The following is a 27499-nucleotide window of genomic DNA, read 5'->3' as shown; positions in this document are numbered from 1 at the left end:
CGGGGATCAAACCACCAACCTTCTGGCTAGTGGATGACCCTCTCTACCTCCTGAGCCGCACTCGTCCCTCAGTGAAAACCTCATGTATGGACACCACAGGACAGATATTGCAATTTTTATTGCGATACTGAAGTTACCTGACAAAAATACATCGTAATGTCTTTTACACAGAAAAGAAATAGTGAGCTGCCACAATGAACACATGCTTCACGTACCACACCACCGAGGAACCGTCACCAGAAATGAAAAGAGCATGCAACAATGTTCAGAAACACGTCTCCCCCGGCTGCTTCGAAAAAGATACGCTGAAAATCCACACCAAGGTTTGATATTATCTACGAATCCAACAATCAAGAGTTAGTTTTTAAAATTACACAATATGATAAGTGATAGTGACACTGAGTGGAACAGTCAGCTGAGGACTTGCAGCAGGAGCCACCAGAAGGAGCCGGTGACGTTTGGACATTCAACCACCTCGAGGGTCCGGGGTCGTCGGTCAGAAGCGTCCCCTCGGCTGTGGGACGGCCCGGAGAGAAGAGAGCAGAACTCAAAAGCGCTGGATTGAAACGAGAGGAAAGATCGTAATACATTCACAAGTCCGTCAGTGACTCGCTGCAGGTTCTGTGGATGTTTTAGATTTTTATCTCTGCACCTGCAAACAACATGGAGAAGACGCGAGGGAGGAGGAGGAGGAGTCTTCTCCACAGAAATACAAAATAAAACCGTCTGTGGGTGATTTTAAAAATAGTCGACTGATTTAAAGCTTCCCTCGTTCACCTGCTGAGTCACAAAATGGCGTCTCTCTGTTTTCGTCACTTTGGTTTTGAGGTTTGTACCCCCTCCCCCCTCCCCCCCCCCTCCATCCATCCAGAGATCTGCAGACGTTTACGCAATAAAAGTGAAGCATTAAAACATCCAAGTGTCTGTTATACTTTGCCCAGAGCGATACCGTGAGAGGGTTACATCACCACCGTGCACTGGTCGCCTTCTTGCGTGGACAGGAAGTGGGTTTTTGTTTCCAGGCAACAATAGTGGCACAGAATTTGTCTTTGGATTTGAGCCTCCTCACGTGCTGATGATGTAATCCCCTCATGGTACAGGCTATACTCTGGGCTCATGTTTCAAATAAACAACCAAATCCATTTATTACACATTTTCCATGTCACAAACAGAAAACTCCTCCAGGCTCCAGCCGCACTGATCAGTCTCTACACGTGGGTGTGGCCCCGCTCCGTTTGGGGAAGAGTTTACCATGTCTGAGTCCGGAGAAGGTTTTCACAAGTCCTGACCCACGACGAGACACAAAACACTGCCGGAGAGAAAGAGACAGAACAAGAGAGAGAGAGATCCACCACCATCCTCCTCCTCCTCCTCTTCCTCCCTCCTTTCTCCATCCCTCCCACTCACTCCTCACACACCGACTCGCTCAGGTCCACGGCGCCACCCCTGGTGAGCCGCCGCATCTTGCTGAAGTCGTGGTCGGTCCTCAGGTAGGAGAGCGAGGGGCCCCCCTCGCTGTGGCCCGCCAGGTCCTGGGGCTGGGCCTGCGGCGGCAGGGCCCTCATCTCGCCGCCGCTGCGCCAGTACAGGGTGTATTGCTGCGGGTCGGACACGCCGAAGGTGGCGGCGCACAGCTGCGCCAGAGCCTGGCTGCTCTCCCCGGCTCTCCACTGCAACGTCCGCACAGCGCTGCGCTCCCCGTCCTGGAACAGTATCCGCACGCACCTCTGGAGGGAGGGAGGGAGGGAGCGAGGGAGGAAAGAGAGAAAGAAAAAAAAGAGAGTGAATATACTGTGTTCATGCAAAGCAGAGGTCAAGAGGCTGATGGAGAGAGGTCAAAGGAGGGGGAGGAGAGAGGGATGGAGCCAGAGGAGGAGAGAGAGAAGAGCAGGCTGATAGAGCACAATCAAAGAAACCCTCTGTAAAACAAAGCTTCATCCTCCCACACAAACATGAGCTTCATGTGGAAACTGCTCTTCTCTCCGCTGCACGTTACAGGATGAATCCACTTCATTCCAAACAAACACGACCCGTCGAGCTACCTCCAGCTTCTGGTACCAAACTTTCTGACGTCTTCCCAAGAGCAAAACCACACAGAGAGCTCAGCTGCGTCCGTTCACACACTGACAGCAACTGTCCTGCACCTTATTACATAATGTCACCGTGAACCACAGACACACAAGTCTCTTTAAAACACACAATGAGAACACACACTGAACACCATCCTTTAAACAACTTGGAGAAACCACTGAGAATCATCTACTCACACAAACACACTCCAGCCTTCACACAACTCTGTCACACACAGATACACAAGTGGACAAATATGCACACACACACACACACACACACTCGTACACAGACACAGACACAGTCACACACACACACCAGCAATTATAATCAACAGGTCTCCCATCATCAAAACTTACAGAGTCAGTGAGCTCCTCGCTGTCCGTGTGCATATTGTGTTTGCCTGCTTCGATGGGTAGATGCGGCTCGATAAATTTCATGTTATCTGACCGCCCACTTCTTCATAGCACTTGGCTCACTGATCCCCGCCTGTGTCAGTGGAAAATCTGGCTGCCGGGTGAGTTAGATCGGCTATTTGAAGCCAGGAGAGGCACCACGTGACGAGACAGAAACGCTGTGGATGACAATGCCTTTTATTTTTCCAGAGCATCTGGTGGACCGTACCGATCTGAGGCCGGGAGAGCGACGACAGGGGAGGCTGGGTAAAACGTCCGAGCGCATCAGTGCATGACCCTCGTAAGCCGGCAGCCCCCAGATCAGCGGATTACCTCTGAATATGTCTAAAAACTAATCCCCTCAAATGAGTTTGAAATGTGTGTGAACGCACTGCGGGGAACTCCAGGTGTGGTGGACCTTCAGCCTGACCTCAGAGATCTGATGATGTCCGGACATCCACCTGGAGCCAGATGTGGGTCACAGGTGTGACAGGTGTTGCTCCGTCAGCAGTGTGATGACCGTCACTCCTCCGTGGATCCACGCTCTGTGCTTGAGTCGTTTGAAAGACAAACTCATTTAATCATTTTAGAGATTTGTTGTTTAAACTTGACGATTGTTGATGAGCAGAAACACGTTCTTCATGATTGAAAGAATCTCTTGGAGTTTGCAGTGATGTGGTTTGGTATTGTGTGTTTCTTCAGGGGCTGGAGGGTCCTAAGGTTCTACAAAGAACCCCCCCCCCAGGTCCCTTATTTTGCCCAGGACCCCCAAAGTCCCTTGGAGCACTCCTGCCTTCCAGCGTCAGTTGTGACTGTTTGTCTGAGAAGTTTTGACTCAGACACACGAGTTGTTTTCACTCACAGCAACTCTGTGGTGAAACGATTCTTTAATTCAGTTTGGTCACTGGAGTCGTTCACACTTTGCTCCACACCTCATGTCAAAGCAACATTACTACTCTGTTCCAACACATGCTGCCACCGGTGGGCTCACCGCTACGAGCGAAGCGTTCGATACCCACCTGGCTCTGCTGGCTCTCCTTTTGTCTCTGGGCCTCCCGGCTCCGTCTGCAGCTCCACTCCTTCAGCGCCTCCTGGGCCTCCGGCGTCAGGCAGCCCGACACCGGCTGCTCCCGATCCAGGCTCTGGATCAGACACAGGCTGGAGAACACACTGGTCAGGTAGTAACCACCTGAGAGGAAATCAGAAAGAGTCTCAAAATACTAACGTCACAAAGGCTGTTTACTCCACTTCCTGTTTAAATACTATATGAATGACAAATACCACACAGGGATCACTGTGTAGTAAGGAAATATACAGAAATATTCCATAAAGTATCAGAATCCTCAATTTATCTCATGATCAAAAACAGAAGAGATATTTAAATCGTGTAACAGTCACTCAAACACGTGTTCCAGTCTTAAACATCAGTCTTTTTATTTCCCTGCTTCTGTGTGAAGTCGTGTGTACAAACGCTTCACAGGATCCATCAGAGCTGCACTAACATGCTGATCCTCTCTCCGCCCACACAAGGGCGGTGAGATATCGATTTAACAGCTCAAAGCACGTTTGACATGTTGCAAAATAAAATTACAGCTGGTGAACAGCGGATGTTTTTGGATTCATCGGACACGTTGGTATTACCCTCTCCTCCGAGCCAGGACGGCTCCAGCAGCTCCATCATGTACTCCACCTCCATCAGAATGTGAGGCTGGTTACACTCCACCATCACATACGACAGCGACGGCAGGAAGTCGTCCCAGCTCACTTCCTGTCCTGCAAACAAAGCAACGAGACAGTCCGACAAAATCAGAGCTTCAGTGTAAATAAGAAATTAGTGATAGAGCTCAAGAGCCTGGTTTCTGAAGCACAAATCTGTTTCATGAAATGTGTGTGAGGCTTCGTCTCACCGTGCAGGGAGCCCATGGCCTTGTGGACGCACTTGCACACCTGCAGCAGCAGCAGGACTTTGTCGATGGGCGAGTGCGTCCGCTGCATGAGCGCCAGCTTCTGCTTCACCCTCTCCACCCCGCGTCCGTCCGGGACGCCCGTCCGCACGCCGAGCCGCTCCATGGCCGCGTCCCCTTTCAGACGGAGCAGGTTCTGGGCGAGGCGCTGGCTGGAGCCGTCCTGGTTGTGCAACGCCACCAGGGCCTTCTCCAGGTGGGACCTCAGGGGCCGGAGCACGCAGGAGAACATGGCTCGCTCCAGCGCCAGGTCTGGAACAGAGGGCGCGGTTCAGAGACTGGACGTTGTTCTATACAGCTGTGAGACATGGTTCTGGAGAGAACTGCTCCTGTGTTGTATTCACTGGAGAACTTGTTGGTGAAATAAAAAGAGTCAAACATTTGAGTGTAAACTTCCTGATGTTCAAGAGGACGACAACATTGACTTTGAATATTCGAACAATCACTTCATATGTGAGACAGTGAACGTTTCGGACAAATTAAAAGAAATTCCCTCGAGGCCTTCGTGAGATATCGTGTTCGTGACAACAGAACTGTGTTTGTTAAGGTCCCAGTGACCTTTGACCTCTGAGAAGCTTTGAGGCGCCTCAGGCTGACTCCACATGAAAATGACTGATATCAACAGATAGTGTAGAAAACAGATGTTTACACAGGAAACATATCTGATGACAGATTACATTTACACAGCACAGTGTGTTTCAAATGTTTCATGCTGCACCATCTGTAATAACTGCAGATATTTTCAAATATATTTTTTATTTCTCTAAATGCAGAGTTTTCATTGTTCTAAAGTATTTCTAAAGTTTGTTGTGTTTTATTTCATATACGCTGAAAACAGTAGAAAATAAAAACCCTTAAAAAAACACATTCAGAAGATGCAGGTTTTATTTTTCGGCTTGAAAACGTGATGTGAGAAACTCATGTACATGTAGAGCACACACACACACACACACACAGTCAGTGGGCAGTGCTGACTAAGTGGGTAACAATTCTCCAGCACACACTGTTTTTCCACTCATCATCACTATCCTCCTCTCCATCCAAATAATCCCCCCCCCCCCATCTACTCTACTCTATCGTTCTCTCTCGTGATTAATCATTCACACCCTCCATCTCTCTACCTCCCTCTCTGCTCGGTCCCATCATCCCCTCTTTCTGTTACCAGCCCCGGAGAGTAACGGATTACAAGTAATGTGATTACGTCCTGGTCAGCTGGTGTCTAGTCCTGGAAAGAGTCCTGACTGTTTGTCTTTATTCCTCCTCGACGTGTAACTGATTACACTTTTAAAGTAAACTGTCTATTTCTATCCCTCCCTCCCTCCCTCCGCTGAATCGTGCTGCTCCTCGAGTGAGCGTGGGACTGTGATATCTTTTTATGATAAACGAGGGGGAGAAAAAAATGCAAATGCCTCCCACCGACGCAATGCGAGATAAATCAGAATCACAGGAAGGATGGAAGGAAGGGAGGGAGGGAGGGAGGCAGGCAGCGGCCGAGCGCTCTCCCCCCTGAAGCCTCTGCAATGTCAGGCAACCATCCATCATCACACATTTACACACAAACACACCTACAGACGCACACTCGACAGACGCACACAAAGGGGAGTCCAAAAAAGACAAACCTACGCACAGTGTCAAAAGATCCAACCAGAAACCTTCCAAAGTAACACGTCTCCACCACCACGATCCCACTTTGAATCAGTGGCTGTGAGTGAGGGCTTTCCTAATGCTGCTTTCTAAAAACCACAGACAATATGAGCTGCGGTGAATGATGCTCTGCCCCCCCCCCCACGCAAACTACTTTAACAGCGTCTTTCACTGGAGCCTGAGCCGCCGCCCACCTGCAGCAGAAAACACCGTCTGTTCCCACAGACCTGTGTCCCCTGTCTCTGTTCAATCACTGTCTACTGATTGTTCTGCTGCACTCGCTTCTGGTTTTGATCCAGATGAGATGAGACACGAGACGTTAAGATGAGATAAGATGAGACAAGAGACGTTAAGATAAGATGAGATGAGATGAGACACGAGACGTTAAGATAAGATGAGATGAGATGAGACACGAGACGTTTAGATGAGATGAGACACGAGACGTTAAGATGAGATGAGATGAGACACGAGACGTTGAGATGAGATGAGATGAGATGAGACACGTTAAGATAAGATGAGATGAGATGAGACACGAGACGTTAAGATAAGATGAGATGAGATGAGACACGAGACGTTAAGATAAGATGAGATGAGACGCGTTAAGATAAGATGAGATGAGATGAGATGAGATGAGATGAGACACGAGACGTTGAGATGAGATGAGATGAGACACGAGACGTTAAGATAAGATGAAATGAGATGAGACACGAGACGTTAAGATAAGATGAGATGAGACACGTTAAGATAAGATGAGATGAGATGAGACACGAGACGTTAAGATAAGATGAGATGAGATGAGACACGAGACGTTAAGATAAGATGAAATGAGATGAGACACGTTAAGATAAGATGAGATGAGATGAGATGAGACACGTTAAGATAAGATGAGATGAGATGAGACAGAGACGTTAAGATAAGATGAGATGAGACACGAGACGTTGAGATGAGATGAGATGAGACACGAGACGTTAAGATAAGATGAAATGAGATGAGACACGTTAAGATAAGATGAGATGAGATGAGATGAGACACGTTAAGATAAGATGAGATGAGATGAGACAGAGACGTTAAGATGAGATGAGATGAGATGAGACACGTTAAGATGAGATGAGATGAGATGAGATGAGACACGTTAAGATGAGATGAGACACGAGACGTTGAGATGAGATGAGACTAACTGATTATTGGTTATTGATCTGTGTGTTTACCTTTCTCGTTCTCTGGCACCAGTGTTTCGATGGGAGGCTCCAGCTCTCCACTGTCCAGCAGGCAGCACTTGGCCTGGGACAGAAAGAGCCGCAGACCCTGCAGGAGCTGCACGGCCGTCACCCGAGCTGAGGAAGAGGAGGGTGGTGATGAGGAGGCCAGGGACTTCAGCACCCCCCTCTGTTCCAGCAGGAAGTCCTGAACCATCCCCCCGAAGGTGGAGCGCCTGTCCCGGGACAGCTCCTCCACCAGCCGCGTCAGCCGCTTATCCGGAGCGAAGAAACACACAAAGGCCTCACTCATGCGGTGCAGCCCGCCGCGGCCTCTGGAGCGCACGAGAGGCGGCCGGTGGCGGGCGAGCGTCTGGGCTTGGACCGAGCTGTCTGGATCCGAATCTGAGTCATCGTCCTCGTCCATGCTGCTGAAGGAGCTGCTGCTGTCCAGCTCGGCCAGGGACGGGGCCGGGCGGCGCTCCAGGGCCAGGACCGCCACCTCGATGCCCGGCTCCGGGGCTCGGCCTGACTGCTGCGGCCTGGCGGACTCCTCCACCTTGGCAGACGTCTTGACAAGGAGAGGACAGATCAGAATCCCTCAATGATAAAACACAAGGCGTCTCATCATGAAGAGGAACGGACAAGAATCAAAGACATTTGAGACAGTTTCCAACTTGTTCCTCAGACTTTGCAGACAAACCTGATAAGTTTTCAAAATAAGAGACTATGCTTCACTCGATGTAAGTTACAGTTAAAATATGAATTTGGTTTCTAAACATTTACAATCCTCATAAAAAGCTTGTTCTCCAAAATGTTGTTTTCACTGAATGATTATTTTTATACTCAAACACCAAGAAGATGTTTGGGATCAGGATTTTTCCACCTTCTGACATGTTTTATTTTTGCTGCTTTGACCAAGAGGTCAAGATAAATATGGTTCTCTGTCGTCCAGTCCTGATAATTCAGCTGTGACTGAACCACAGCTTTAGAAAATGCAGGTCATTAAATACAGAATGTGCTACATCCCCATGGTGCAGACTCATAAATACTTCAGGCACGTAGACGGACATCACGTCCTCTTCCTCCGCAGAACCTGGCGATACAGCGGGGGTTCTCCTCAGGACCCCCGCCCCGGTGTGGACTCTCCTCTGTGGGTTGGCGCTGGCCCTCTGCAGCCTCTCTGACCCGTCCGGCTGCTCCACCGACGACGGAGGCGAGTAGGAGCCGATCCCCTCGAGTGACAGATTCATGGAGGTCTCGGAGAGGCGGAGCCGCATGCTGCGCTTGAAGCGGTGCCGCTTGTTTGAGGCACTGTGGTTTGTGAGCTGGGGCTGAGTAGATTCAACACACACTGGTTTTATAAACTGGTTCTTTTTAAAGGGAGGACACAGGAGGACACAGGGGGAAACAGGAAGTCACAGGAGGACACAGGGGGACACAGGAGGACGCAGGGGGACACAGGAGGACACAGGAGGACGCAGGAGGACACGGGAGGACTGACGTCAGCAGTTTTTGTTGATCTTGTTCAATCATCCTTTATAAACACGTGTCAATCAGCCTGAAGCTCAGATCACACAAACCTTCTTTACTCACCTTGCAAACCTCCAGCTGCAGGAAGAGCGGGTTGATGAAGCAGAGTTTGCCTTGTCTGCTCCGGCCCAGCAGGGTGCATCGATCCTGGGTCGCCTTCGTCTGGGCCTGGCTGACGCTGGTGGATGCCAACGGGTCCACGGGTCCGTTCTGGACGTCTGAAGAACTCGGCGAGCTCCAGAAGTCTGGTGCAAAATCCAGGAAGTCGAAGAGAAGAAGAGACACCAAGGTTTTCAATAAAGGGTTTTGTGTATTGGTGCCTCCTGCATGCAACCTGGCAGCCACTTCTTTAGTCAGTTATTAAAAAGTGTCTGTTATTATTTGAGTTGATAAAGTGAAGCTCTGCAGTGGGCGGGTCTCCAGACCTTGTCCCATGTGTGAAATGGCCTCCAGCTGCCGGTGAGTTGTGGCTTTAGCGATGGCCTCCGGCAGCTCCAGGGGAAAAGGCAACACATCCCTGTAGACGAGAAAATAAGAACACAACACGTCCATCAGGTGTTCAGGTCCAGGATCATCTGTATTTGTTTTAAATGTTGTTTTTATGAAGTTTGCATGTCTGGCAGAATGAATGTGACATGTTACTATCCACCAGTGACAAAATATAAGCAGCACAGAAAGTGATGGAATGACAGGGACGCAACACGGCCAAAAGTATACGGACAACAGAAGATAACAGACGGAACCAGTCACTGGTGTCAGGTGGTCACATGCTCAGGATTACATGTTCGTGGTTCTGGCTTGGTGCACAGGTGCCGTGTTGAATTACAAATGGGCACAAACAGTGATGAGCCCCTCAGAGGAAACACTGGAGCAGCAGTTCACAGAATGCATCACCTGCTGACACAGTAGAAGGCCACCAGTCGACACAAGTCAGGGAAGCTGAGTGCAGAGCTCTCCAGGGCGAAGGCTGGGGACAGAACAGACAGTTTGAGTCTGTGGAGGCAGCGACACTCGTTCAAATCTAACAGGCAGCAGCTGCAATAATGCGGAGGAGCCATCATCATCGAAATCACTTCACCCAGCGCAAGAACTGCACTGCAGCAGGAGCTGAGCGGAGAACTGCAGCGTTAGCAGGAGGAGGGTTGGGTACTCACTGGAGTCCTCTTCACAGATGAAGCTCTCCTTCACAGAGGAGGCACTTCTGTCCGCTGTCACTCTCAAACACAGAACCTTCCTCTGGCTGGAGCTGCACTTCCGCACCAGGAACGTCTGCGAGACACGAGAAACACACAAACAGGAAGGAGAGCGTCGGACTTCACAGGTTTTCTCTCACAGATGGTGCAGATAGCAAAGTCAAAGCTCAAAATCTGTGTTGAGCGTAAAGTTTACTGGAACATTGCATCGTGGGAGAGTCGCTGTTAGCAGGAATGTTTTTGTGTTTATTCAGACATGATCGTTAACGAGGTCTCGGTGAGTGGATTCTGGAACTGGTCTTCACGTGGAGTTCAGCTCAACGCTTCAACTCTGCACCTTCGACACTTTTGATCTTTGCAGAATAGTCCGACTTGTTTTTCACAGTTTGAGTCTGTATCTAGTTTTCACATCAGAAACGAAACATCACAGAGAACGACTGAGGCCTTTAATACAAAATGTGAACAAACTATGAAAAATGCTCCTGTGATTGATTAGCGGTTATTATTTGATTGATCGGTCCTCACCCCCACAGGCTCTCTGAGCAGGATGTAGAGGGCGGAGTCCTGGTTGAGCGACAGCTGCAACCACACGGGATGCGTGAGCAGGAGACGATCCAGGACGCTGAAGACCCGCGGAGAGCCTCGCTGTGTGCTGCCCCCCCCCTGCATCTGAAACGCACAGACGTTCGGTTTTTCTTTGACACAATCTGCTTCATGGAAGCAAAATTAGTTTCTCATGGAATTAGACACAAGAAAAATAATGTGAAAGAAATCGACGTTAATTCAGGATATAACGAACGATATATATAAATATGAAATACACAGTTTATAATGAAACCTTCTACACAAGGAACGTTAACAAAGATAAACACACACACACACTCACACTATTGATCCTGTGCATTGCTCACGTCAGGGTTTTTGTTTTAATCTGAACCTGATGCTCCTGCAGAGGTGAACAAATACACAAACCTGAACCTGAAGAGAATACTGAATATATATAAATATGTACTACTAAGATATAAATACTTTCCTCCATCCCATGTTCGGCACCAGCCTCTGTCTCCAGAGACTGGACGTCGTCATCGTCACATAAATGTTTCACAAAATCACATCGTGACTATTTATACAAATCAGATATTTTGTTGTTCAGCAAATAAAAACTGTAAATGTTTCAGTCCAGAAAAGTAACATGGAGGAGGAGCGTGTCGTCCACCGTTATTTACATTGTAGGGTTCAAACCTCTCCTCATCCTATTACACTGTGTGTGTGTGTGTGTGTGTGTCTCTGAGCGTCACACACCTCTCCTCCTGCCGTCGTCACTGGAACAACTGAAAACACATTTTCTACAGAATTAATGTGTTTGAACTTTCACTTTCTGCATAATTGCGTCTTTATTGGCACTTAACACAGCGTCGCTGAGTTTGAAATGCGTGTGCTTTTATTTTTGGCCTGTAATGTTGTCATTCCATCACACACACACACACACACACACACACACACACACACACACACACACACACACACACACACACACACACACACACACTGGCTGCTGGATGTCACACTGTGTGGGCCGCCGGCGAACGATTGCAAACGTAGCAGCAGATGGTTGCCATGGTAACCCTGGGCCTATCATGCCCACAACCTACCAGGCATTCCCACTCAGTGAAACACCCCCCTCCCACACACACACACACACACACACACACACACACACACACACACACACACACACACACACACACACACACATGAATAAGTTTCTGTTTCCTTTGATAATCTGTGTTTTTTCACATCAAAGCATCAAAGGTCACATGTGAGCTGTGATCTCGTCGTCGAGCCGTCACAGGACACTTGTTTTCATTCAATAACACTTTTTACACAAGAGTCCCCTCCTCTCGGGGGAGTTACCCTGCATGCATCAGTCTCTGCGCCACCACCAGCAGTGGAGGGTGAACAGCATCAGAGGGGGGAGGAATAACGGGGGACTCGCTGGTGCTGACTCTGGAAGAACTTTTGGATCCTGTTAAAAATGAGAAGAATTTCTAAAGCCTCTAAAGTGAGAAACTTTCAAAGACAATAGTTTTATTATCTACGAGATCAATAAATATCAACACGTCACTGTATTATTATTATTCTGTTTAAAAACCGCTCCTCGATAGAGTTTTATTGCCTGAAGCAAACATTTTCAGTTGAGGACGACACGAACGCTCCCAAATTGCGAAGCCATAAATGTATTGCCCCCTGGTGGCTGGTTGCAGTATAGGTCATAGCCCGACCTTCTCCACATTGGGACATGAACCAAACTAAAACGTCAGTGGTGGAAGACGCTGCAAAGCTTCAGTCTAATCACTGAGCTGAACATTTTCCTGTATTCAAAGAATCTAAATTATCTATTTTAGTGCAACTTATTTTTTTAATATTAAGTTTAGTTGTTTTTTTTTTTGACCGCTTGCAAAGCCTCCATAAAAACACATTCTTACCTTAATGCACAATTTATTCCACTGAAGGTTTGAAGATAAGTTTTCCCTTTATTTAGGATCAGAACTGATCATATAAGAAAATGACTTTACTATCTAATCCTTCTGAATTTGAATGTATTTAATAATTCAATAAGACGACAGCACTATCCCTGAATGCTGGAAAGGTCACATGTGTGTGAATGGAGCGCTTGATACCCACAGCAACAGTGGTTAAGGTGGACGGGGTTTATTTTAACAGTAGAAATAAAAAGGAAGAAACAGTTTGAAGAGGTGTAACTAACTTCACATATAACAACCAGCATCATCTTCATCATCATCATCATCAAATCATTTCAAGTGTTTAAACGTCTCCACAGAGTCACCCCATTGTGTATCTGCAGCCAGGGTGACTACACAACTGTACACAATCACACAAACTGTGAGAGAAGTACAGTGTGTGTGTGTGTGTGTGTGTGTGTGTGTGTGTGAGAGAGAGAGAAAACAGAGCGAGACCCAAGTGTTTTGCCATTTCCAGGTCCGCCTTACATAAAATTCATCGCTGCCCACACACACACACACACACACACACACACACACACACACACACACACACACACACACACACACACACACACTTATGTAATTCCCTCTGAGAAACACAGAGAGGCAGAAAGAGAGAGATGAGATAAAAATCAGGAAGAAAAGTCTGAAAATTAAAGCTGGGTGAGGGAATCACAGCCGGGGGGGGGGGGGGGAGAGATTTTATTATTATAAATATGAGGGATGAGTGATAAGAAAAAAAGATTCAGTTTCATGATCGCAGGTGTTTCAGCGGAGACGTTCTCACGGACATCTCGAGAATATCGACGTAATATTACCAGAATAAAGTCGGAATTTAACGAGAAGTTAAGTGAGAATATGACGAGAATAAAGAAAAGAAGCAGCAAGAACAATTTCTGTCAGTCTCATTGTTTTTTAAAAAACTACAAAGCCTCTGAAAATATATCAAACAGTTTTGTCACATTACGACTTTACTCTCGTAACTTTACGACTTTTTCTCTCGAATATTACAACTTTATTTATTCTCTTCTCTTTCCCTTGAAGTCGCCGTCGCACTCTGTTCACCCTCGGTTAAGTTAGTCTGTAACCGTGAACTCGGTAAAGTTAGTCTGTAACCGTGAACTCGGTAAAGTTAGTCTGTAACCGTGAACTCGGTAAAGTTAGTCTGTAACCGTGAACTCGTTGAAAATGTAGAAACTAAACGTCGACGCTAGTTTCCTGCACAAACTGTGTCATCAACACAACAATGACAAAGTGTTTTCATTATTCATCCATTCATCAGTCTGGAAACACCGACCGTGACGGAGTGAAGCCAGCGCTGCTGCGCACGATGACTAATGGAACAACATCATTGCTGTGGGCTACAAGTATCCACAGGGGGCGACAGTGGGCAGGGGGCCTGCTGACTGATGACAGGTGTCCGTTCTGATGCCTGCTGCAAGAGCGCAGGAGCAAATGGCCGAGACAAGGAAGAGAGAAGTGTGTGTGTGTGTGTGTGTGACAACGTTGTACAAAGGCATTAGTGTGAGTCACAGGCAACACTTGGTCTGTAGGAGAGAAGAGGGACTGTTAGCATAACTGTGAATATTCATAAATTTAGAAGCATATCGCCATCGTCACAAATAGTTCTGTCAGACCTGTGTGTGTGTGCGTGTGTGTGTGTGTGTGTGTGTGTGTGTGTGTGTGTGTGTGTGTGTGTGTGTGTGTGTGTGGAGCTACAGTCGATCCATCTCCGTGTCATAAAATCTTTGAACTGTCTCATATTTCTGCAGACGTCCTCCTCAGTGTCTTTCCTGTTTTGTCTTTGGAGGAAACTGCTCGGACTCTGTAGATCACACCCCCCCCCCCCCCCCCCCCGTCTTTTAGGTAACTGCGGTCGCAGTTTCTGAGTCAAGATGGAAGACGTGTTTCCACTTCCTCCTAAGTTTGTTCTCCCTGTACACAGAAGTGTTGGAGTCCTGAGGAGCGCTGAGAGAATTCAGAAACCTCACACAGTGTTTACAGATGATGCAGCGACCTGCAGGCAGGAGAAGTGATCCTCTGGTCTTCAGCAGCTTTCATCAACGGTTTCAGAACCAACTCAGGCAGCGAGACGAGGTCCTGACGCTGGAACTCAGATCTACTCCAGACCTTTCAACTTTTCAACCCTCTGCTGGTCATTCGAGAGAACGCAGGTTTCAGTCACTCTCTGGACCCGGTGGTTTTTTTTCCAGAATAAAATTTGATTTAAATTTCAAAGTTGAATTGATGGTTGAACTCTTGTCGTTGAAGTTTTAGAATCTTTGTCTTTATTAGTTGCCAGAATAACAATCGTTCAACTTGTCGAGTGTGAAAAAAAACACAACTTTCTCCAAGACGCTGTCACTTGTTTCCGTCACGTCTGGAAACAAGAAAACAGCTGGACCTGCTCCACGGTGCTGTCGGACACCTCACACTTGTTTTTGTAATTTAATGAAAGACAAGAACCAGAATGAGAAGCAGAGCCGACAAATCTTGGAAAGTACAAACAGTCGTATTCGTGCTTTTTAAAAGCTCGTTAACGTCTCATGTTCCACCTCGTGCACGACTGTGGTTCACAGTGTGACGGACCCTCAGCATGAGGAGCACTTCACACGGGACGTTTTTCATTTTTATTAAAGCACCAGCAGGTTCTCGATGAAGGACCGAGAATAATAAGAACAATGTCTCTAAAAGCAAAGAAAATAAAAACTCTGTATTTTTCTTTCCAGTTCCAGTTGAAAATCCTTGACAGATTTATTTTCCTCTCAGTCAGCGTTTGAAATCTGAAGATGTTTTCTACCACAGAAAACCAGAAAACCTGTTTTGGATGTGTGAGCTAATCGTCTACACCCCCAACATCTGGAATTGACTTTGTTTTCCGCTCCCTCGTGTGAGAGATCAGAGTCTCGACCGTGACAGTGACGGATCACTTTCATCCTCCGGTTTTAGATTGTGTTAGAGTGACCACAAGAGGACAAAAGGCTGCATTAATGCTGCCGTCTCCGAAGCAGCCGAGGAGACAGGAAGTCAAAGTCAGACCTTCCTCCTTTCATCTTCTACGAGCAACAGATCTCTACCCGTCTCACAGGAAAGTGTGCGACCGGCAGTTTGACGATGACGTCCAGGCCTCGGTCAGTATTGTGGACAACCGATCTGCGGCTTCACTCTCAGCTCACGTTGGATCATTTGTCCATAAACCTCGAAAAGATTTCAGCTGTAAAGAGCCTGAGTGTGTTTTTCCACCATGTCTCCTCCATGTTAGTGGACGGAATGTGGACCAAAATAAGCACTAGAACACACAAAGGTTTAAAGGTGTTAGATTCAGGTTAAAGGATCTATTGTTAGAAAATTAATATGAAACAATCCCAGTGATGTTTTCATGAGTGTTTCATCGAAATTGTACAAATTGTTGTTTTCTTTACCGTAGAATGAGTCTTAATATTTAAATACTTTATATTTAAATACCTAATATTTAAATACTTTATATTTTAAATACTTTATATTTAAATACTTTATATTTACATCAGGAGCAGGCAAGGGGTATTCAGCTGCAGTGACACTTCACCACTAGAGGTCACTACATTCTACACACTGAACCTTTAAGTGTTCGTTTTAAACAACAGGCTGATACGTCGTGATTGACAGTCTCACGATCGGTCGACCACACGTCGGGCAGCACATCGCCACGGCGGCTCAATCCCCAGATCCTGCACAGACTGGACACTGTCGAGTATATCCGCCTCCTGCACCCCGACGCCAGCCCTCACCTGAGCGCTCCCTCCTGGACAATCTCCTGCTGCTTCTTCATATGTGCGAGACAAACTCCGGAGAAAGTCCCCTGCACAGTTTTCAGGACATTTTGCAGAGTTCATGTCTGACAACAGCTGCCTCCGTATTTGAACTCTGGTTGAGGAGCTGCTTCGTTAACGGTCTAATATTACTCATCTACTGACGTCAATGTTTGGTATTTATAAAGTGCATTTTACTTCAATCTCCACTTAGAAGAACTGAAGCTCTTCACTCCTTCTCCTGCCAGCGTTTTATCTGAGGACCTGCCAGATTTCCTCTCTTTCCAAACGGTGGACAGAGCCTCTTGTTTTGGGGTTTGAGCTGCGGGACGACGGTGACACAGTTCCACGGGGGGGAAGCCACGTACACGAGTCAGGTTACTGTGTCCTGTCTGTCTGCAGGCACCCAGGACAGACAGGAGGACGGAACTCTGTCCAACAGCTCCGAGCGTCATGTGAAGGCGCTCTGCGATTTCACTCCTCCCACACAACACAGGGGCAGAACGCAGCCCCCCCCCTACAAACACACACATTTGGTCAAAATGAACAAACCCTCAGCGATCACACTGTGATGGCTGCACCATCACAGCTCAGAAAAGGGAATCAGTCCCTGGGGGGGGGGGGGCAGCCCCTCCTCAATCAGCATGATGACCCCCCCCCCCCATGTAAAAGCCAGTGACAGTAATGAGCCTCTCAGAACGTTAACGAGCAAAACAACAGCAAGGAAGTGGGAACATCACATCTACTCCTACGCAGACAGGATGGCACTTGAGTTTTAAAGTTATGTAACAGTCCGATGGTGTGAGATTACACCGACTTTGCCCTCAGAGGGAGACGAGGGATCAGGACGCTCCAGAGATGAAGAGTCTGAGTGGATGATGCAGCTCAGAGAGGTGCAGGGACACAGCTGGACGCAGGACGGTAGTGAATCATGGTGCAGACGTCAGCTGCAGGAAACCGAAGGACTGATGCAGGAGACAGTGAAAAGTTGCTCAGATGTTTCCAGACATGATGTTAATGACCAAACTTTAAGAAAGACACAATGAGGACGAAACCTCCTGAGACAACCTGAGGACAGACCTGAGGACAGACCTGAGACAAACAATCACAACAGCTTCTCTCTCTGTCTCACTCATTCTTCCTCTGAAGTTTTCCCTCTTAATTAAAGTCAATTAAACCTCAGCGGATCAGTGTCGTCACGTGACTGTCTCCACCTGAGCACGATGCGTGAAACAGCTGCAGCATTGTTTACGTGTCCCTGACCGGAAACTACGTTAGACAACAAACGCCAACGCGCTTTGAACTCGACAAAACAAAGAGACGTTGAAAACAAAGAGGGAAAATGAACGTGCATGCTCCAGCTGTGCAGGAGGTGCAGCAGGAGGAGCAGCTGTGCAGGAGGAGCAGCAGGAGGAGCAGCTGCACCTCCACATTCTTACTTCACTATCAGGGGCGCGACCGGCGGTGTAAAGATAACTCACCTCGTGTGTGAAGGCGGGAACAGGTGCGGTGCGGTGCGGTGCGGGGTCTCCTGCTCGTGGTCTCTAATTAATTAAAGCGTCCGGTTGAGTCGCGTGTTCGTCTCCGTGTCCAGCTCCACGCGCCGCTCGTCAGGGAAATGCGCACACATTTTAAATTCTGTCTGCGCGTCTGAGGAGGGAGACTCAGAGAGAGTGTGTGTGTGTGTGTGTGTCTCCTCCCTAATCTGACACACACACACACACACACACACACAAACACACCAAATCACGTTACAGTGAGACACAATAAAACCCTTTTCATATTCTTTAGTCCCTTAATCTGCGTCTAAGTTTCTATTAAGTCCCTTAATATTCCTTAAAAAGTCCCTTACCATGTCACCTCCATATTCCTGAAGTCCCTTAATATACATTAAAAAGTCCCTGACTGCCCCCCCACCAGGGCGGGGACGGGCAGTAGGTGGCGGTAATGCACCAAGACGTTGGTTGCAAGACGTGTCAAAGAAAAAGAAGAAGGACACCTCCACGTTCCTTAAGTCCCTTAATTCAATTAATTAGAGTTTTTATACTTTGTCTCCATCGTGTTCATTCAATTCTTTAAAAAAGACCCTTAAAGTGTCGCCATCATATTCCTCAATGGACCTGAGGGTCTTAAAGAAGATGCTGGTGACATCATTAAGTACAAAAACTCCAATAACAAAAGCAGTGACGTCAGCGTCAACAGAAACTCTGATGATGATCAATATTCATGAAATGTCTCTGATATGAATTCTCCCTGAGGATGACGGTCACGTGTTAAGGAGGATTTCTTAAGAATAACGAATGTGACACCTTCAAATTTAAAAACGACCAATTCATCAATTTAAACTTTATGAACATATAATTAGTTTTATTAAAGTGTAAAACATGTGTAGTCCGGATCTCTTATTAAACGCGTCATTTATCCGGAGCTGGACTTTGACGCTCAGCTCTTTTTTCCTCAGGATCTATTTGTGGATTTGCTGCATCCATCTTTTTTATTTCTTTAAACAGGAGATGTGTAATTCTGCCTCCGATCACTGGAGGGCGCCACAGGCTTTGTTTATAGCTGTGGGCTTTGAGGAATCGAACCTTTTCTTTTGTTAAAAATAAAAATCACAAAAATACAAAATATACTGAAAACAATGATGAAAAATCAAAAAATATATAATTATATAAAATTTAAAGTATTAAAATATGAAGGAAAACAACAGTTTGTACAATTTAGATGAAACACGAGTGAAAACATCGTCAGGATTATTTCATATTCACCTTCACATGAATCTGACTCTGGAAGTTAAACAGCGATGCAGCAGAATCCAACACAACTGGAGTAACTGGTGATGGATTCTTCAGACGTAATAACACAACAGAAGAAAAACACAACATGCCTCCGCTCCTGTCGTCCGAGTCTCCACAGGCGCGATCTTCAAATTCAACCTGGAACCAGGTCGCACGTGTTCCCCGTCGTCCTCCTGCCCCGAGGCCTCACCCAGAAAACTCCTCTGTCCCTCGTTGGGTTCTTGTGTTTGTTTGTCGGATCAAACTCAAACCAAACTTGTGGGACGGACGTAAAACTGGGTCGGTGAAGAACACGTTTGATTTGTGGACAGACGGTGCCATCGACAGAGCCGCTCACCCGGCAGTAACTACCGAGCCGTGACCTCGCTGCCCCGGGTTTTATTGACTCTGTCTGTGCTTTGTGGCCAAACGACTAAAGGGCCGTCTGTAAATGGCGGCTCACGTCAGGCCCGTCTGCACCGACAGACACGTGCGTCCTGCAAACAGCTTCCAAACAACCAAACGTTCACCGTGTCCGGACGAAGCGTGTCACTCAGAGGTCAGGACACGTGACGAGCGTGTCTTCGATGTCCCTGCAGAGCTGTGGCTGCTGAACGCCTTCAGGGGACAAACTCCAGACCTGGTGTTTCATCGCTGGCGTTCGCCAGGACGCTCTCTCTCTGCCAGATCACCGAGGGCCACGTCCTCCACCGGCCGGAAAAATCACTAGAGGAGCAAACTGCAGCCACACTGACCCCCCCCCCCCCCCCCCCCCCCACTGCACCGAGGTAATGGTGAACTAATGGGAGCAGTACACACACACACACACACACACACACAGACACACACACACACACACACACACACACACAGTCCTTCAGAGTGTGAACTACAATGGAAGTGATGTGTTGTGGTCTTGAAGCATCTCTGACTCACAACGAGAGAAATGAGCAGGGACATGCTACACTGTGTGTGTGTGTGAGTGAGTGTGTGTGTGTGTGTGTGTGTGTGTGTGTGTGTGTGTGTGTGTGTGTGTGTGTGTGTGTGTGTGTGTGTGTGTGTGTGTGTGTGTGAGTGAGTGTGTGTGTGTGTGTGTGTGTGTGTGTGTGTGTGTGTCATCATGTTACACTCATGTATCGTGTGCAGGCTCATATCATATGTTGACGGACACGTGTGTTACTTTTCACATCTCACTGACGCCAGAGCTGCTCAGTGTCCATGAAGAGTACTAGAGTAACGAAAGTAACTAAAAGTACTAAAGTAACGAAAGTAACTAAAAGTACTAAAGTAACGAAAGTAACTAAAAGTACTAAAGTAACGAAAGTAACGAAAGTAACGAAAGTAACGAAAGTAACTAAAAGTACTAAAGTAACTAAAAGTAACGAAAGTAACAAAAGTACTGAAGTAACGAAAGTAACGAAAGTAACGAAAGTAACGAAAGTAACGAAAGTAATGAAAAGTAACGAAGGTAACGAAAGTAACGAAAGTAACTAGAAGTAACTAAAAGTAACGAAAGTAACGACAGTTCAAGAGTAACTACAGTAACTAAAGTAACTAAAAGTAACAGAGTGAGCAGAGTGAGAGCTGAGGAGCTGGACTCTGACAGGCCCAGAAAACTGAACCACAGCAGTTTAAAGTTTCCAGATGCTTTAAATCTGTTTAATTCAAGAGGTGGAAACGTGTGTGTGTGTGTGTGTGTGTGTCTGTGTGTGTGTGTGTGTGTGTGTGTCTGTGTGTGTGTGTGTGTGTGTGTGTCTGTGTGTGTTGTAAAGAATGACAGGGTGAGGGACAGTGAGACGTCCCACAGCAGAACTCGTCCTCTGGAGCGGACACTTCATAAATGTTTTGACACCAACAACATCTGTTTGACTGACACCACCTGACCTCCCACAGCTGCTCTCTCTCTCTCTCTCTGTGTCTGTCTTTCTCTGTGTCTCTCTTTCTCTGTGTCTCTCTCTCTCTGTGTCTCTCTCTCTGTCTCAGACTGGATGAGAGGATGAAATGAAAAAAACTGAAATTTGTTTGGGAAGTAAAAGACGTAAGACCAAATGAGAAAAGTATCAGTTAAACACAAATCAGAGTAAAAAGGTCCAACGAGTCAATTTTCAGTGTCCAGAGTCTCGAGTCGTCCAGAGTCTCGAGTCGTCTCGAGTCTCGAGTCGTCTCAAGTCTCGAGTCGTCCGGAGTCTCGAGTCGTCCAGAGTCTCGAGTCGTCCCGAGTCTCGAGTCGTCCAGAGTCTCGAGTCGTCCCGAGTCTCGAGTCGTCCGGAGTCTCGAGTCGTCCCGAGTCTCGAGTCGTCCCGAGTCTCGAGTCGTCCCGAGTCTCGAGTCGTCCTGCAGCGAAGGAGACAGATGATATGTTTAAAAACCAGCGGCAGAATCACGACACACATTATTTCTATGACATGTTGTTTTAACATCCGTTTGTTTCATTCATCATCAAAACACGATTATTTATATTATATATGAATATTTTATAAAATCACTTTGTTTTGAGAGACACCAGGACAAAGTGAAACTGCTGGAGACTTTTTAGAGACTCGCGCAGAGACAGGCTCGTCCCCACGTGCTGAGGTAAAAAGATCTTCTCTTCTCTGTCCATATATGACCATGAGCACTGTCCTCTGCGTCTGTCTCTCTCAGGCTCTGACATGTAAACACACACTCCTCTGCTGCTGCACCAGGTCATCCTGCACACACACACACACACACACACACACACACACACACACACACAGCGAGGTGTGTGTGTGACAGAGAAAGAGACAGAATATGGTCGAGTGCAGGACGGAGGATGGGAGGATGGGAGGTGGGGGAGGTGTGAAGTGTGTGTGGGAGTGTGACAGGTGTAACGATCACACTTCAGAGTCGCTCCTCCGCCATCGGGAAACGAATCTGTTGAATAATTAGAGGCCTGGATGATTGATGGGCGTGAAGTATGAGGAGAATTTTCTCCTCTTTCATGAGTCATTCATCTGCAGCGGTTCAGCCGCACAAGATCACAAGTTCGATTTCCACTTTGTGAAAAGGAGTTTAAGCTGAAAGCTGCACACGAACCTGTGAACACAAACATCTGTGTATCTACAGATCTACAGATCTATAGAGCTATAGATAGATAGATCTATAGAGCTATAGATAGATAGATCTATCTATCTATAGAGCTATAGATAGATAGATCTATAGAGCTATAGAGCTATAGATAGATAGATCTATAGAGCTATAGATAGATAGCTCTACAGATCTACAGATCTATAGAGCTATAGATAGATAGATCTATAGAGCTATAGATAGATAGCTCTACAGATCTACAGATCTATAGAGCTATAAATCTATCATTCCCCATCTAATGGTTGACACGTTGTCATGACGATGTACAACGTTAGGATTGGCTGGAGGAGGTATCACAGTTAAAGTTTTGTTTCCGTGTTGCTCTCCTCGACCTCTGACTGTGCAGGAGGTTTCAGAACCCCCCCCCCCCTCAGCTCCCAGTCCCTGGTTTGATGCTCCAGCTGTAACACCAGCAGGAGGACGCACTCATCCCTCCGGCTCTGTTCCGTCGGACTGTGTTGGCGGCGGATGTTGGCGGCTAAATGTGGTCCAGCTCTGTGAGTCACTGAGAGCAAGGAGGAACCGGGGCCCCGAGGTTTCAGTGTATTTTTTCCTTTTGTGAGTCACAGTGTGTTGGAACAAAGCAGGAGGCTGTGGAGCAGCTTATCCCCGGTAATGTGGCTGCTCCTGCTCCGGAGGTGCCACTGACATCGTTCACTGTGCTCTCTCTCTCTCTCTCTCTCTTCCCTCTGCAGAGGTGGAGACTGTAAGAAAGTAGACATTATATAAATGACGGAGCTGAACCGATGAGTTCAGAGACCAAACAAGAGACGGAACACTGGGTTTAGCTGATCGTCGTTTGTTCTCGGCAGGATTACTTACGGGAACGGATCGGCCGATAAAGAACATATTGAACTTTAGTCTGGATCAAATCCAGAAGACGTTTCTCTGCTTTCTTTACACAAACAGCGTTCGACTGAATTCAACGATCATTTAGCTTCACTGTGGCCTTCACGTTGGTGGTTGTTAAACAATACATCAACAGGGGGCAGCACAGAGGGGAGAGTGTTGGTGAAATACTCCTCGTATCCAATGAGCATCTTACTTCGTCCGTATCCGAAGCTTTCAGCAGATCTGAGTTCAAGCGGATGAAACGAACTCAGAGTCTGTTTCCGTTTTTATAATACTGAGCACAAATGAGGATGTGCCATTTGTAGTTTGTGTGATTGAGGTGAAGGTCTTCACACAGGCCGACGTTCAGGGAGGTTGTGAGCGGATGAAGGACTGAGACGATGGCGTGATGAGAGGACCTGGGATGAGGCAGACGTCTGTCAACCCCCAGTGGACGAGCAGGACTGTGATCGAGTTTAAGCCTGAGGGACGGAGGGATGGACAGATGGATGGACAGCGATGTTGTCTCAGAGGAGCGAGTGAAAAGAAGGAGGCTAGATCTAATTTCTGTGTCGTAATCAGCCCCCATCTCTGTAGTGTGTGTGTGTGTGTGTGTGTGTGTGTGTGTGTGTGTTGGGATGTGGAGCCTGAGGGAGAAGCTGCATCAATATGAAATAAACAAATACTTCTGCTCCGGCTCACAGAGGCGTCGCAGGAAAACACCGTTTGTCGTTGACTCGACAAAGCGACGCTCACAGACACGCAGATTCACAAAAGGCCTTAATGAAACCACATCACGGGGGAGTCTGTGGGGGACGGCTACCGCCAGAGCTGTCTGTGTGCTAATGGAGGCCGGGGGTGAGAAACGCCTGCAACCACGATGTGCAGGAAAAAAACCCGAGGGAGACAGAGACAGTCAGGGAATAGAGGACGTGAATCAAGATGTGCCAAATTACTAAAAACAAAATTCCGAGGTCGAGGAAGAGACTTGAAGAAACACAATTTACACAAACCCTCTTATTCTGGGTCTCCAGGGGACATACCTGGAGTCACTCCACAGTGAAGTGGGACATCCTCTGATCCACATTGTCCCACAAGTCTGTGTCCACACTGATTTCAAATGACTTTTTCTACATTTACACCTGCGTCCACACTCCTCCAGAGTTTTCTATGCCCCCGATCGTCTCTTATCAGTCCAAGATCCTTTACTCTGCAACAAACCGCAGAGTCAACGATCGGATCGCTGTCCTGATAACAGCAGCTCTGACACGACCACAGGACGAGAGAGCGTCTCTGAACGGAGATGGCCTTTGTTTTAAAAATGAAATCCTGTCTCTGTGGACGAAGCTTTTGTCAAACCTGCAAACTCATCTTGAGTTTCTGCTTCTTCCAACTCCACCTAAAGACGAGATGAGACTCTGATCATGCTTGTGCCAGCTTAGAATCAGATACTAAAAACAGAGTCAGTGAGTTGAATTTGTCCCCTCGATGTTTTCTCCTCCAGCATTCACACACACACACACACACACACACACACACACACACACACACACACATTAAACACACACACACACAGAGTCTGCAGAGGCGAACCTGCAGCCTCCACCTATGGCCCTCCATGTTTACTGAGCCTCCTCCCTCTGCATTGCTTCGCTCTCTGACCCCGAGCCCACTCAGGAGCTGTGATCTGAGGCAAACACTCCCGATGGAAGACGAGGAGAGAGAGAGGAGGAGGAGGAGGAAGAGCAAGAGGAAGCCTTGCAGGGAGAGTGTGTGTGTGTGTGTGTGTTTGTGTGTCAGGTTTGTTGTTGTCGGCTCCTCCATGAACATTCATTAGCTCCAGAGATCAAGAAGGGGGGGGGGGGGGGGTTGTTTCTCCTGCAGATTGTTTCTCCTCCATTTCTTTCTCCATCCATCATCTTCCACATTGTTGTTCAACCATCTAACCTGGGATTTAATTGGTTTGGATCTCGTTAAGAAGCTGCTGATTCATGTGAAGACACAGAGACATTGTCTGTCTGTGCGTCCACATGGTCCCACTTCAATGACGAACTTCAGTCTCAAAGAATTAACTCGAATGTTAGATTTCTCTCAGCACAACGTTGTACTAATTTAAATACTTGGTTAATTAACATTATATATTATTAAAATGTAGATAAGATGAACCCCCCCCCACTGTCTCACTCTCCTCAGACTTGTCCTCCACCCGCTGATAAAAGAGCAGGAGAGGACGACAGGAGGAGAAATGGAGCAGCAGCGTATGCAAATATTCTGTCATTTAGTGTGTGTGTGTGTGTGTGTCTGTGTGTGTGTGTGTGTGTGTCTGTGTGTGTGTGTGTGTGTGTGTATCTGTGTGTGTGTGTGTGTGTGTGTGTTCTCCCTGAGCGGTTGATGTCACTCAGTATCTGGGCGGAGGAGCATCTCTGGTTTCCCGGCTCACTGAGAAAATAACGTCGGTACTGTAGCGCCTGCAGAGACTGCTGGGTCTTCAGGGGCCCCCCCCCCCCAGCCCAGCTCATTATCAGCCCCTCTTCTCCTCCTCCTCTCTCCTCCTCTCTATAAAGGATATGTTATGTTTCTCTCTGGCTCCTCTTCTCCACTTCTTCTTCCTCACACCTGTTCTTTCCTCAGTCCTCCTCGGTGAGTGTAGATTCATCACATTTTCCCTCACACCACCTCTCCGTCTTCTCACGGAGATTTTTCTGACACCTCAAACCCATCTCACCTCCGTTTTGCAGGATTTATGATCTTTTTTAAATCATGATTCATGCCGTGTCTAAAACAAGAGGCCGCTGCCTGACTGAGTGTGTGAGCGGCTTGTTTCAATAATGCATCAGCAGAGCACCGTCCACACATCATTCAGAGGACTCCACTCCTCCGTGTTCTAAGAGGCAGAAGGTTCATAAACGATGAATGAAATTATCTCTCTGTTTTGGTCTGTATCCGTTTTAATCCCCGTCCATACCAACACGCCTGGAAACACAAATCAAGTGAGCACTCACAGTGAGCCGGAGGAAACAGCTGTGAGCAAGGACAGAAGCGAAGTGTGACAGGAGCCCAATCAGCAAAGTCGTTAAGAAGAACATCCAATCAGAGGTCGTCTCGTCCAGAATAAAACACAGCAGCGTTTTCAAGCTTCTCCACTTCAGCTGCTCTCAGACTCGACGCCAGACGAAGCTGCAGTTGATTTTCAAACTTTCAAACAAGTCGTCCGACTGCTTCAAAACTACTGTTCTATAAATGTCTATTTTATTTGAAATGAATCCATCTAATCAAATATTGAAGGGACAGTTTCTCATTTCCAGTATTTTCACTATAAACTCTCCTAATGTCTCTTTTCTGTCCCAAAGAGCTGCAACGTGAAACTGGAGCCTCAGATGAAAGCACTGGGTTATTGGGTTATCGAACCGGGGGACAAAGAGCCGCTGGTGGACGGAGGAGGGGGGGGGGGGGGGGGGGGGGGGGCAGAGAGAGCGGGAGTCACAGATTTACAAAACAAATGAACGGTTACTAGAGAAGAGAGGAGGGGAGTAATCTGAGCGCTGCCCTGTACTGCATTCACATTAAACAACTAGACTCCTCTACCCCCCACCCCCACACAGTCTGGTCTAAACACACACACACACACACACACACACACACACACACACACAGCCTAATTCCAACCTGAACCCTAGAACCAGGTCCTCACCCTCGAGCAGCATGGAGCCGGCTTTCAATCCACATTCAAAGAGCGAGTCTTCAGGGAGACACAATAGCAGCACATGCATATATTTGGACATGTAATGAGGGCACAGCCCACCAATTACCAGCGTGTGTGTGTGTGTGTGTGTTTGTGTGTGTGTGTGTGTGTGTGTGGACCACTAGTCCCGGCAGGGGATGGAGACGGAACCCAGCGGAGAGGAACCGACCCCATTCAGAGCTGGTAATCCAATTCTGAAAGCTGTCTTTCAAGAGAAGGAGTGTGTGTGTGTGTGTGTGTGTGTGTGTGTGTGTGTGTGTGTGTGTGTGTGTGTGTGTGTGTGTGTGTGTGTGTGTGTGTGCACAGCTTCAGATGTGTCCTTGATGGCGGCCGACTTGAACATCAGTCTGACCCTATTCTTCTGTGGAGGAGGCTCAGAGACAAAGCCTCATACTGTCCACCCACTGTTTCTTACACCAACCTAAAAAAAACATTCAAGCAGAAGTCAGATGGAGATTCTTCAAAAACAAACTCTCTGCAGCTGCGTCTCCAGAGGACACGTCACAAAAGACACAAGAGACATCACAGTGGAGCTCAAACCTCCACCAGGTCCCAACTGTCCCCTCCTGACACCACCCTACTGAGAATCATCTCATTGTCTGTCCCTTCACACATTTCCATCCAAGACCTCACTTTAAATGTTCATCCATCCACTCATCCACTCATCCATCCACCCACTCATCCACTCATCCACTCATCCATCCACCCACTCATCCACTCATCCACTCATCCA

At 47.4% G+C, this 27499-nt stretch overlaps 1 protein-coding gene and 1 long non-coding RNA gene across 5 annotated transcripts; one reads left to right on the top strand and one right to left on the bottom strand.

Annotated features, from left to right (window-relative positions):
* Positions 1 to 100: 100 nt before the first annotated feature.
* On the bottom strand, positions 101 to 18020 carry rin1b (Ras and Rab interactor 1b). 4 transcript variants are annotated; one of them, XM_069519175.1, is made up of 13 exons: positions 17790 to 18020; positions 11910 to 12021; positions 10521 to 10664; positions 9957 to 10071; positions 9697 to 9769; positions 9228 to 9319; positions 8866 to 9047; positions 8322 to 8603; positions 7282 to 7840; positions 4373 to 4681; positions 4107 to 4238; positions 3485 to 3654; positions 101 to 1727 (listed from the first exon to the last, which is right to left on the bottom strand). In XM_069519175.1, the coding sequence occupies exons 3-13, from the start codon at positions 10662 to 10664 to the stop codon at positions 1404 to 1406; spliced, it is 2382 nt and encodes a 793-aa protein (XP_069375276.1). In that variant the 5' UTR covers positions 11910 to 12021; positions 17790 to 18020; the 3' UTR covers positions 101 to 1403. The 4 variants fall into 4 exon arrangements, with proteins under 4 accessions (XP_069375276.1, XP_069375274.1, XP_069375275.1 ...); XM_069519173.1 differs by lacking the exon at positions 11910 to 12021; XM_069519174.1 differs by lacking the exons at positions 11910 to 12021; positions 17790 to 18020 and adding an exon at positions 11298 to 11675.
* Positions 11918 to 14371, top strand: LOC138406601 (uncharacterized). The gene is made up of 3 exons (XR_011240003.1): positions 11918 to 12057; positions 13803 to 13999; positions 14293 to 14371. It is a non-coding gene; the product is annotated as an uncharacterized lncRNA (long non-coding RNA).
* Positions 18021 to 27499: the final 9479 nt, after the last annotated feature.

The sequence above is a fragment of the Paralichthys olivaceus genome, chromosome 22, assembly GCF_024713975.1.
Source record: "Paralichthys olivaceus isolate ysfri-2021 chromosome 22, ASM2471397v2, whole genome shotgun sequence".
NCBI lineage: Eukaryota > Metazoa > Chordata > Actinopteri > Pleuronectiformes > Paralichthyidae > Paralichthys > Paralichthys olivaceus.
The sequence above is the reverse complement of the archived record's forward strand: the minus strand, read 5'-3'. Positions and strand labels throughout refer to the sequence as shown.